The sequence below is a fragment of the Strix uralensis genome, chromosome 1, assembly GCF_047716275.1.
Source record: "Strix uralensis isolate ZFMK-TIS-50842 chromosome 1, bStrUra1, whole genome shotgun sequence".
Classification (NCBI taxonomy): Eukaryota; Metazoa; Chordata; class Aves; order Strigiformes; family Strigidae; genus Strix; species Strix uralensis.
In genome coordinates, this window is record NC_133972.1 from 70,211,317 (window position 1) to 70,224,824 (window position 13,508).

At 40.7% G+C, this 13,508-nt stretch overlaps 1 protein-coding gene across 2 annotated transcripts in view; it reads left to right on the top strand.

Moving 5' to 3' along the window:
* COL15A1 (collagen type XV alpha 1 chain) overlaps window positions 1-13,508 on the top strand; it is a 157,461-nt gene that overhangs the window by 39,871 nt on the left and 104,082 nt on the right. For both annotated transcript variants that reach the window (XM_074870184.1, XM_074870193.1), the window contains exon 3: window positions 11,858-12,405. In XM_074870184.1, coding sequence (XP_074726285.1) covers window positions 11,858-12,405 — 548 coding nt within the window. The remainder of the gene's footprint in view (window positions 1-11,857; window positions 12,406-13,508) is intronic.

The following is a 13,508-nucleotide window of genomic DNA, read 5'->3' on the forward strand; positions in this document are numbered from 1 at the left end:
GTAGTTTGCATCTGTCTGAGGAACTTGTTAAGAGAATATAGGTGTTATATGACTACTACTGAAAGGAAGCACGGAGGACTCCTGTCCCTCCACTTTCAGAAATACATCTGTATCTATCTCTGTTAAAGCAGATGCTGAAAAATAGCAATTCTGGTGCATATAAATGGAAAAAAAACCCCTACTTTTTGTTTAGAGAAACTGTTTGTGCAGTCAGATATAGATCTACTACATGCTTGTGACAATGCCAAAGAACTGTTACTCTTTGGTTGCTTGAATACTGGTGTGAGTACTATAAAAGCGGGTTGCTTCAAAATTCTCCTTTCAGAAGACAGTGAGACTATTACTATGGCATTAAAAATATGCTCATAAAATGAAAGAACCACTGAGGTTGAAAGTGACATCTGGAGATCATCTAATCAAACCCTCCTGCTCAAAGCAGGGTCAACCGGAGCCAGCTAATCAGGGGTCCAGGGCTGTAATGCTACTGCTTGCCCTGTTCCATCTTCTCAGGATCCTGAGAAGATCATATTATGAACATCATCTTATGATCACTACAGCAAAGGCTGAACCCAACTTTCACATCCCCCACTTCTTCCTTGATCGTAAGTTTGTGGCCAGAATCCCCTCATTGGCTCCATGATCACCTCTATTGGGAGGCTACCATTCATGCATTCCAAAAGTCTCATGGACTGCTTGTGCCCTGCTGTGTTCCCCTTGCAGGCTTCTAAATTCATGGTAAACATTTTGCAATATTTAGAGGCCAAGTTGTTGTTGGGGCAGGGGGGTGTATATTTTTTTGAAAGTCTTTTTACAGAGAAGTATTCCTGCAAGTCTGGAAATCTTCCTTTCCCATGAAGGGCATCTCTACTAAATTGCCTTTTCTTTTTGCACTAGTGCACGTGGAAATCAGAGTCCTGTTTATCTTTCTGACCTTGAAACCCGCTGGCACTTTTCTCTGTACTTGCCATACTCCTTCCAGGCCTGGTTCACACTCTGCTTATGAGGCCTTTTGAGTCATTTAGTTACCTGTGAAAGGTATCCCTTCAAAGATGGTTCCCTTTTCTTGTGCTAATCCTTTGGGGATATACCAGGTCCATAAATTCTTCCTTTTTCTTTACAATCACATATATGCCTACACATGTGTGCATACAGTTGTTCATGATCATAAAAATAGGTGCGTCACTGTGATTGTTTCACCTTAAATATAACCTGGTCCATAAGACTGCCCTAGAACAAGCAGCAGACAATGGATGGTTTTCAGTTTATTGGTCTTCTAGCTAACAGCTCAGTTAGCTTTGCCACACCACCATAATTGAATTCCTAAATATTTCGTACTTTTGCCTCTCATCTGTTTCTGAGGAAAGAAGGACAATAGCTATTTAATATCTGTGTTATATTTGATATTCTATACTGCTGTGACTCAAAGAAAAAGATGTGTTTTAAACACAGATTTTTGTCATTAAAGGAGGACAGTTCACTGAGGAAAGATACCCATTAAAAGGCCTTGGGTTTATACACAAAAAGCAATGTGCAGAAAAATATATATGGAAGATCTTCTAGATGAGCAGCTAACAAAACAATAAGAACATAGGCCAGTATTAGATGAGAAAATCTGAAAAAATGGCTTGCACAGAAGACAAAATATTTTTCTTGGTTATCTTGAAAGTCATGTAAAGAAATAAAGTTTCTCAAACTAGATAAGATGGGAAAAGGAAAGTTATTTTGTGCAGTGTAGGTGTGTATTTAATTAACTGTATTTAGGTACGGGAACTACATACATTTTTGTCCGGTAGATGGCAGAATGATGATGATGTAAAAGCGGGAGCTTGGCAGAAAGTGTTGGAAAAATGGTTTACACAAAAGAATGTCAGGCCTGATTTTGCGTGTCAGTAAGTACCACAGCTCCTACTGACTGCAGCCTTACTTTTGGGTGTGCAACACCACTAAAAAGAGCTTCTGAGGTTTCCGTAAACATCTGAAAGAAAATGCTCCAGGATTTAATACCAGTATATTCGATCCATGTTTTCCAACAGCCTATCAGTGGCAGCTAGAAATGTGTTCGAGCTGGGTAAGCAGAGCAAATGCTGTTTTTCCTGAAAGCAGCAACGATGCTAGCCTTTTCTATTTCATGTAGCACATCTGGGACTGTATTAAAATATTTCCTTTATTTTTCCCTCTTCAGTACTTAATTAACTTTTATTTTGTAGATGTGGAAATCCTCCTCTGCTTTATGTTATTGCTATAAATATTTTTTGTTAACTGCAAAATAAATATACTTTGGCAGCAGGGAAAAAGAAATCTTCCTGCACCTCACAACTCTATCCAGTATAAAATAATGTTCTCTTACAGTTACAGCATTTCTTTGAATGCAGAGTAGAGAAAACATAGGCTGTGCACTGAGCCACTAAGACAGAGATGGTTTGTTTACACCACTGGAAAGGATGCTTAAAACCTAAGTTGATGATTATTTGCACTGAAAGAGGACAGAGAAACAAGGTCAGCTTGGCTCAAGTTTATAGACACAGAAGTGCCTGACATTAGGTGCTCTGAGCCTCATCTGGTTTGAAAGCCTTCACAGAATATTGCTTTTATCCCATTGCCTTAAAAGAACATGAAAAGGAGCTGCCAGCAAGGTTTGTGTAGCAGTGAACAGCAGTGACATGAGGGGTTCTTTCACAGGATGCAAAGCCAACCACTATGGAGCGAATGGGCTTTTACAAGCATGGGACAGGATTATGGACAGCAGCTCTGATAAAGAGAGTCTGAAGAGAAATTCTAGGTGAACTTAAGTTATAAATTAAAAAGAAAGGGAAAGCAATAATTTCATTCAAAAGCCAGTATTCACCCCATCCCATCCCCCAACCACTGGAGCCATCCAAGCCTTCCCTTGACTGAGTTAAAAACAGCTGCCATGATTTTAGCTGGTTTTAGGGTGATTGGCTTCTTACATTTAGCAAATAGCATCTGCTTAAACATGTTATTCTGAATCTTTTATGTACCTGTTAAGGTTCATTAACCTGGAGCAGAATTTGGCTAAATGTGGCAGCTGATGTACCTGAATAATTGTGTTAAAAGGCATTTCTACCTAAAAACATGATGGATGAAATAAATGTGACAATCCTTAAAATATCAGCTGAACAAATATTACTGCTAAAATTTAAGTGGTTGGGTCCAAATATGACAGTCCTTTATGTGCAACTTCAGTCTTTGCAGTAGAGTAGTTATAGATGTAACTGAGATAGTCTAGCTCAAGCGTCTTCTTATAGCATGAAAGAGAACAGAAGTGTGTTTATTTTGCTATAGTGCAAGATGGGTTGGTCTCACCATACAATGCTATTCATTTTCTTTTGCTCAAAGGACTTGACATCAATATTTCTTTCTTTTTTTCAGACTTGGGCCTTGGAAATTGTAGGTCTAAAATGAGAATAAGATGGGTAATTCTGTCTGTGTCAGGGATGACGGCTTTACCTTTGAACTCTGCCTCTGGTGTATTTTCTAGTGGTGAAACCAAGGATAAAATCATGCTGAGAAACAGTGTCCTTACTGGCAACCCTGGAGTCTTTGTCTCTGTCATAGTAGGTTTCCTAAAGCCTATATGCTAGTATACTTTATACCACCTTAGAAGTTAGGTTGTGTGGAAGTGCAGTGTATTAGCTAGAAACAGCGGCTGTGGGTACTCCATGTTTTATATGAGCTCTGTTAGACAACAGGAAATACAAATATTCTACTCCAGGTGTCAGAAGATCTCAGGTTTATAATCACTATTTGTAAGAAAAGTTGAGATTCTAATCATATTTCTAAAATAGCTTTTAATATAAACCTCAGTTCCTGATAGCATTTGAAAAAAAAGGCAGGCAAATTCAGTCTTGGTAATGGAGTTACATACACTTATATCAAGGCATACGTCACTTCACCTGCACTCAATAAAAATGGGTAAACAAGTGAAAAAGACATTGTTAGTGTGATGCAAAGCCTGCTAGGTTCACAAGGAGTCTTTTCACTAATTTCAGTGGACTGACATTGGCCTGATGAGGCCTGATCAACCAATGGTTTGGGATCAGGCCCAGCATTCGGAAAACCCCACTCCACATGGGAAAGCATGAGGAGATGTTGTGGTTTAAGCCCAAAGTGAAACTGAGCACCACGCAGCCACTCGCCCACTCCTTCCCCCTCAGGGATGGGGAGAAGAAAATAAAATAAAAAGCTCAGGGATTGAGACAAGGACAGAGAGGGATGATCCACCCATTATTGTCACAGGCAAAAGACGGACTCAATTGGGGAAGAAAAAGAACATCAATTTAATGTGAACATCACCACCACCACCACTTAATTTACCAGTCAGAGTAGGACAATGAGAAATACAACCACATACTGAAAACACCTTCCACCCCAACCCTCGCTTCTTCTCAGGCTCAGCTTTGCTCCCAATCTCTCTACCTCCTTTCCCCCAGCAGCGCAGGGGGGCAGGTGACAGGGGTTGCGGTCAGTTCATCACCCTTTGTTTCTGCTGCTGCTTCCTCCTCAGGGGGAGGAATCCTCACACTCTTCCCCTGCTCCATCATGGGGTCCCTCTCATGGGAGACAGTCTTCTTTGACATGCACTCTTCGTGAACTGCTCCAGCATGAGTCCTTCCCACTGGCTGCAGCTCTTCACAAACTGCTCCAGAGTGTGTCCCTCCTATGGGTCACAGTCCTCCCAGCAACAGACTGCTCCAGTGCAGCCTTCCCGCCTTCTCCTCCTCCTCCTCCTCCTCCTCCTTCTCACCACTGTAGCCCCCTCCCCCGCTAGCAAAAACCCCACCACACAAACCCAGCACAGGAGGAAGCAGCTGGTATGAGGTCATGCCTGTGGGCAGTCCAGAGAGCAGTCCTCTGGGTTCCAGAAACTGTAGATCCAACTAGGCTCTGTGCCCCACCTAAACTGACCAGGCATTTTTTCTGCATTTGTGTTCTTTCAGTGATCTAGGGGTCTTTGCTACTGCTCTCAACTATGTAGTACAGATACAGCCTGACCTTTGGATATGTCCTTCATCTTCATCCATGTACGTGAACTCGGGTCCATTTCTTTTCAGGGTATGCATGTGTGTCTAGATTATGAGAGAGTGACATGCCTCCAGAAGCTGTTAGGTTGGAACAAACTGCCTTTTGGTGTCACTGGTTACTCTCGGCACTCTTTCTGTGAAGACAAATAATGCATCTGAAAGAAGATTCCTAACCTAAAAGTTACAGATGAGTATAATAAGCTAATTATATGAATCTGGGCCTTTCTCTGCTTCTGCCTCCACTCCCATTTATAAGATATAAATACTGGTTTTGTATTTTAACAATTAAAGCAAATGTAATAGGCCTCCAAGCAGGTAGGTTTTTTTCTTTCGTCTGTACTTCACCCCTTGTGAGCAGTGAAAAAGTATTTTGGATCCCACAGGTTTGCCGTTCCACCCTGCTTAGTTCATGTGGAGTGAAGTAAGGCATGTTGCTCCTGCACTACACCCATCTGACAGTGATCTGGAGAAAAGTAGTGCCATTTGGGGTCAGATGAGCACTAAGGCTTAAGACACAGTATCTGTCTCTTCACAACTGCAGTTTTGAAATGGCTCCCAGAAATACCAGTAACTCTGTTTTTGGGAACTTCTTCAACTGTTGCCCTTCTACTGTCAACATTATGTTTCTTTCTCGTCTCCTTTTCTGTCTAATCAGTAAACCCTTCTCCTCCTACCTGTTTTTAAAGAGCTTTGCCTTTTTTTCCAGCCCATTTTGAGCTTCATGATCTTCCACTGTTATTGATTGTTATGCTAAAGACACTATAGGGAAACCAGGTATCTTCCAAAGCCAAAATGGTGGTTTGCTGTTTTTACGGTTACACTATTTCAAGCAGTGAAGCAGTGAGGTAATTACATGCAAAAAATACAATTAAAATAAGAAGAAAACTCTACTATTGTCATCTGCAGTCTTGAAACAATCCATATATCAATTTACAGGATGAATTTTACAACACACTGCTAATTCTCAACTGGTCCCTGAAGCTACTCAATAGGAATCTCCAGCTATCTGCAAAATCTATAACAATTCCAACTATAATATATAGTCACAAATGGTAACAAATGCAAAGAATAGCACAGCTCATAACTCTAGAATTATAAAAGTAGCATCCCAATTTATGGTATTCTACTACTTTCTTTTCTGAGACAAAATACAGTTAATATTAAAGCTGCTTCTGTACCACACCTTCAAGTGCCCCAGTTCTAGGAAACATGGACATAAACAGGATGAATTCTGGATGCTCCCCAATATTCAGTGGCTTAGTAACAATACACGTTTGAAACAAAATTATACTGGTGAAACATAATGCTCTGCTGGCTTAAAGGTACTTAAAATAGCATAGCGTTTACCTATTGATTTAAGGGAATAAGAGGGCATTTTTATTCTAACATAACTGCAGCAGGGGGACATGAATTTATCAGAGATAATTGAATGGGAACAAAACCTGTGGCTATGAGTCTGTATTCTGCTCTTAAGAGTAACTGTAGGTCCTGATAAATCCACTAAGGGTTGGGGATGAGCTGTAAGTACAGAATTTGGCTAGAAGCTTCTTGTTTTGCTTTTCTGTAGTGGATAGGTGCAAGCTTCTACCCCAGTCTCACTGAAGTTCAGATAATTGCTGAGCCTTCTGACTTGTTTTACACAAAAGAATATCCTGATTCTTCTTTACTGTCTTTTGCTGCCACCTTTTGCAAATATGTTTCATTTGTCTCAGAGCCTATGCTAAAAGAGCAAATGTTTTGTGCTCTGTATGTTACTGTTTGATATGTGACTAGGAAACTGCAGCTAGACTGCAGCTCCACATGCTGTATGGGGAGAATTAACAGGCTTTTTTGCAGTTGCCAAATCTTCCTTTGAGAATGGAAGTGGAAAACTACAGTTCTATTCATTAGATTTGCTTCTGGGATGCATCCTGCTATCCAAGTCTGATAAGCTGATTGCTGGCCACCTTAGATATTCTCCATCCACTTTCTAGGTCACTTTTCTCATGGCTCTTTGGAAGCAGGCTTGGTATCTGTGTACAGATCCTATATTCTTCTTCAAGCTTACTATTTTACTTACCTTTTTACTCTTGAGTAATGGCTTATGCATTTTATTTGTAGCTGAGGTTCCTTTATGTGTATGTAAGTGTGAATACAACTCATGACTCAATATTAGATTCACAATCAAAAAATCATTAGCTTTGTTTGACCGGAAGAAAAAGTTCACTTTTCAAACTATTAGGAAGGGGCAAAATCTATCAGGCAAAGCATTTAAAAGTGCCTAAGGGAAATAGTTTCTGGATAAGGAGTTAGTTTTTGTGTTTCTAAACATAGCTTCTATACTTCCTAAAAATATGTAAGGGAAATTGTCTCTATATGGAGCACATCAGACTTTTTCCGGTTAATCAGTTCCCTTAGCAAGTAAATGCCAAAACTAAAGTACAGAGAATATGATAGATTATAATTTATTTCAACTGGGCTATAACATCTTGGCACAGGAAGAACATTTTACAGAATCACAGAATGACAGAATCGACTAGGTTGGAAAAGACCTTGAAGATCACCTAGTCCAACCATTAACCCAACATTAACAATTCCCAACTACACCATATCCCTCAGTGCTATGTCAACCCGACTCTTAAACACCTCCAGGGATGGGGACTCCACCACTGCCCTGGGCAGCCCATTCCAACGCCTAACAACCCGTTCTGTAAAGAAATACTTCCTAATATCTAGTCTAAACCTTCCCTGGTGCAACTTGAGTCCATTACCTCTTGTCCTATCGCTTGTTACTTGGTTCAAGAGACTCATCCCCAGCTCTCTGCAACCTCCTTTCAGGTAGCTGTAGAGGGCGATGAGGTCTCCCCTCAGCCTCCTCTTCTCCAGACTAAACAACCCCAGTTCCCTCAGCCGCTCCTCATACGTCATGTGCTCCAGACCCTTCACCAGCTTTGCTGCCCTTCTCTGGACACGCTTGAGAAATTCAATGTCCTTTTTGTAGTGAGGGGCCCAAAACTGAACACAGTAATCGAGGTGTGGCCTCACCAGTGCCGAGTACAGGGGTAAGATCACTTCCCTGTCCCTTATGGCCACACTATTTCTGATACAGGTCAGGATGCCATTGGCCTTCTTGGCCACCTGGGCACACTGCTGGCTCATGTTCAGCCGGCTGTCAGTCAACACCCCCAGGTCCCTCTCTGACTGGCAGCTCTCCAGCCACTCCTCCCCAAGCCTGTAGCGCTGCTGGGGGTTGTCGTGGCCGAAGTGCAGCACCCGGCATTTGGCCTTATTGAAACTCCCACAGTTGGCCTTAGCCCATCGCTCCAGCCTGTCCAGATCTCTCTGCAGAGCCTCCCTACCCTCGAGCAGATCAACACTCCCACCCAACTCGGTGTCATCTGCAAACTTACTGAGGATGCACTCGATCCCCTCGTCTAGATCATCAGTAAAGATGTTAAACAGGAGTGGCCCCAAAACCGAGCCCTGGGGGACACCACTCGTGACCGGCCGCCAACTGGATTTAACTGCATTCACCACCACTCTTTGTGCCCGGCCATCCAGCCAGTTTTTTACCCAGCGAAGCGTGTGCCCATCCAAGCCTCGAGCAGCCAGTTTTGCCAGGAGAATGCTGTGGGAAACGGTGTCAAAGGCCTTACTGAAGTCAAGGTAAACTACATCCACAGCCTTTCCCTCATCCAATAAGCAGGTCACCCTGTCATAGAAGGAGATCAGGTTTGTCAAGCAGGACCTGCCTTTCATAAACCCATGCTGACTGGGCCTGATCATCCGGTTGTCCTGTATGTTTACCATTTGTTTGCAAAGCTACCAGGACAATGGAAACACGTGGGGACACACAGCCCAGGATGGTACTGCATATGAATAACAGAAGCGTATTTCAACTGAAGAACCTCTCTCTAGCTCTTCATCAAAACCAGCTTGCCAGGTTTCAGAGTGATGCAAGATTTGTTTATTTAGCCTGATTTTAATCAGGTATTTTAATCGAAGTTTTTCAGTTACTTTGTTTGCAGTATTCAGATGGACTGTCATTTCTATTCCATCTGGATTTATTCAGCCTCTATAGCTATTACAGTTAAGGTAACTGAGTACATTTGAAAATTGAAAGATACTTCATCATTCCATACTGCACAAATATATATATTATGAAGGACTTGGGAATGCTTGCAAAACATGGAACAAAGATTTAAAGTCATGTTATAACTAATAACTTTGAAATTATTCCCTACAGTCATTTTTAATTGTTTTGTACACTTTTGTTTCAAATCACCAGCATGGGGGAAGGTCACTGTCTCCCTTGAAGGATTAGACTGTAGGCAAAGAGGTGGCATTGTCAGCACAATTTTTCTCATATTAAGATCATTTTCTCCTTTTCTCAGTTTAATTTCATCCCATTATCTTCCCTGTAACAGAGAAGTCTCCTAATGGGCACCCAGCCTGTTATATTCTTGAAACCCTCAACCTCATGATGTGGGAGTGGCACATTAGTATCTTAATGAGAAAAGGCTATGGTGAGAGCTGTGAGGTTAATTATTCAATTTCTCCTTCTAGATGGCTAATTATCATGCCTGAACTGGCCAGCTAATAAAAACATATGCAGCTTGAAACCATCCTTTAGCACATACTGGGGTAGGGGAGGGATGTAGGAGTAGAAAGCAGATATAGGCCCTATACACATGAGGAAGAAGTTGAGATATTCTAGGTTGGCAGGATGTACTGACCTGAAATGAAAATGATGATGCAGGGAACAGATCCTAGGAAACCAGGTGTTACAAGTTCTGAAGCAAAAGTTGTCTGTAATTACATGTGTACATCACATGGTTTTATATGCAACCAGGAAACTTCACCTCATCCATGACCAGAGTGTATGGGCTGCTGGTAAAATGCAGGTCATCTCAGGGTGAAATGCATCAGAATCTGGTGATGACTTGGTCCTTGACAAGTAGGCTGAGGTAGGAGCCAGCTCCATTTGTCTCATCACTGCTTACCTTCTGGCAGACTGGGAGCTTGTTCTCAGCTTCTGTAAGTACTTTTTCAAAAAACAGATCTGGGGACTGACTCGTATCTGTTGTTCCTAATGTATTTATAAGAAGGACTGGTTTTAGTTCCTGTGCCCTGTAAATGTCTGTAGTGTTAGACTACCATAGATGGTATCAGTTCTCCCCATGCTGTGTTGAAAATTAAGTGACCATTGAGCAAGTTACTTTGCATAATGCTATCTGGGAACATCATCTTAAGGAACTTTCCTGATGCAGAGATGTCATCACAAGGAAAAGCCTTGGGAATACTAGCAGTGGCAGCCCAGTTGAATGCCAGGCTGTGTAGGTACAAAGTAGCTCACCACCACAGATATTCTTCTAGACATGTTATTTACACCTGTGGTAGAAGGGCAAAAAGTGAAGTATGAGATACAAATTCAATCTGTTCTTCGTGAGGTTTCAAGATTGTTTGCCTCATCTGTAATGTTTTACTACAAGTTCTCTGTTTTCCACGCTACTTTTTTATCTGATGGAATTAATCTGAGAACCACGATGTGCTGGTGCATGAGGTAGATAAAGGAAGGAACTGCAAAACAGTGGTTCCAAATACATCCTCTCTTTTACCCAGGATCTGAAGATTTTCAGCAAAGAAGAAGAGAGCGACTACGATGCATTTGATCAAGAAAGTGATTTAAAAATCTGACTTTCTTGGATCATGGAGATCTTTTTTCATGTCTGCTGAGAAAGCCAGCAATTACTTAGTCATGAACTGGAGTTTACCGAGTGATTATAGTTTTACATGATGTAGCTACATTACGATATACCCTAGCACTTTGTTTGCTTCTGTATAACATAAATATTCTCAAAGGGGTGAAAATGTACACCAGTAAGAAGAATTGAGACTTTCAGATAAAATTTAAAACTTTAAAAGGTACATTTAGAGGAGATTGCAAAGGGAAGAAATGCTTTAGATCTGAGTAGAGCTCTGTATAGATTCAGATCTGAATTGCTTGTTATGATTCAAAATGGTATCCTTTTTTGCTTGTTTTTACTTCTTAGAATGAGAAAAATGGTAGAAGTTCAGTTTCTGATATGCTGCTAGAGTATGCCTTCCCAAGGCTCTAGTTAAAATTGGGTGTAGATACTTAGCTGCTGTCATTGCTTCTTCATTGCCAGGAAGGAGTTGTCTCTCTGGGCATGTTTGGCAGATACTTAATTCTGTGTGTTTGCCAAAGCAAAAATACTCTCATTTCAAAACTAAATTTTGATTGCTGAATAGTATTTATTACATAAAAAGTGCAACTAAGGAGATAAATCTGAGAATAGGGGCATAAATAAAATCTAACATCTGTTGTAGAAGCAGGTAACTGTAAGAGATAAAGCAAGTCCACTGTAATTTTTATCCTGTATTTGTGAAACTGTGTCATAATATTTCTACAGAGCTCTTGTCATCTTCTTGTTTGTGAGGATAAAGGATCTTAGTTTATTTGAGGAAACAAAAGGTTGTTCAGTCTTCACTGAATCCACTTTGCAAGCACATTCAGCACTTTTCTTTGTACTTTATGGACAGCTGAAGTAAAATGTATGTTGCAGGAACTACTTGTTACCACTCAATTTCACCAAATGTTTAAATGTGCTTTTCTTTAGTATATGAGTAACCTCAGTTAGTCAAAGGAGAAAGAATGGCACATGTACTAGATGTGTTTAAGCACTAGCTGAACTGAGGCCTAAAGTATTAGAAGTATCTTACTGGTATTATAACACTACATTACCATTTTTAAGGGCTTGCTTGGCTGTGCACCTCAATAATAAATAACATGTTTTTTCTCACACACTTTACAGAACGGGGCTCAAAAGGACATCTTGACCTCACGGAGTTAATAGGAGTTCCTCTTCCTCCTTCTGTCTACTTTGTCACCGGCTATGGAGGGTTTCCAGCTTACAGCTTTGGTCCAGATGCTAACATCGGTCGATTGACAAGTGCTATAATACCATTGCCTTTCTACAGAGATTTTGCTATCGTAGTTACAGTGAAACCCAACAGTGATCGTGGAGGAGTGCTATTTGCTATAACAGATGCCTTCCAGAAAACTATTTACCTGGGAATGAGACTGTCACCAGTTGATGACAGCACCCAGAGAATAATTATGTACTACACAGAGCCTGGTTCCCATATCTCCCGAGAGGCTGCTTCATTCAAAGTGCCAGTGATGACTAACAGGTGGAATAGGTTTACAGTGACTGTTCAGGGAAATGATGTTGCTTTGTTCATGGACTGTGAAGAATATCAGAGAATTCAGTTTCAGAGGTCAGATCAAGCCTTGGTATTTGAATCTGGCTCTGGGATATTTGTTGGTAATGCAGGAGCCACAGGATTGGAAAAGTTCACAGTAAGTACTGTCTGATAAATTCACATGCCTCAGTGTTTTATGCAAGTACTCTCCATCCAAGAAAGTGTGCTTACAATGGTTATATCCCAAATGAGGTTACAAATTATATAGCTTGTGTTTTCCATACTTGGCTAGGGTCCAGGCAGTGCAGATATATAAATTATGGCTTAAAATGCAGATGTTCCTGGAACCTCAGAGGTTTATTAATGGTCCAGATATTAAGCTCAATGATCAGTTTGAATACTAGGAATTTCAGAGTAAATATATCACATAACTTTATATGGCCTTTTTATGAAGGGCAAATTTCAGACTATCCATTTGTTTAACTTCTGAAAATACCTTAATAGAAAGTCAATATTTTAAACTCTTATTAATTAGGTATGTTTACTTCAGAATCAACATAGGGAAGAGAATGATCACATCAAAGATAAAGATAGTTGGAAGATAAAGCAGTATTTCTACAGTTTATATATTACTTGAAGCTTATCAGGGGCTTTAGAAAAATAGAATGAACCAAAATCACTACTACAAGGTTCCCAAGCCTTCTTAGGTTGAGTGCAAACACCCTTCCTGCTGCATCCCTACTGGAATTCTCAGCCACTGAGCTTCCAAATGGAAATGTGAAAGCTGTCAATACACGTGAGATTGACTCATTGTCAAACTGAAAGGGAAATGTCACCCTTTTTCTGTCTTGCTTTTGTACTTCCCTTGTACTTCAAAACTTGTGAGATTAATATCTCTTCCCCTAAACTAGTAAAGCAGCAGCACAAAACTGAGTGGATCCTTTGCTTTAGAGAAAAGAGATGTTCTTTCCAAAGTTCAAGTGTACTGGCAGGTTGTGAGCTCCATCTGGTAAGCAACAAGGATAGTGTACTTTTATCATTTATCTGACTAGTTTAAGCACCTAGGATTACAGGAATATATTGATTAACAACAAATAAGTGGTGGAAAGGGATATATAGGAAAGCTGCCTGCTGGCACTACCTTTCTTAGACAGATGGGATGACTGGAGTATTGTGGATGCCTGATTAGTAAGTAAGAATTAGAAGCATTCAAGAAAATGAGACCACTTTTGTACCCCACTTGGAAAACATGTATGTGAT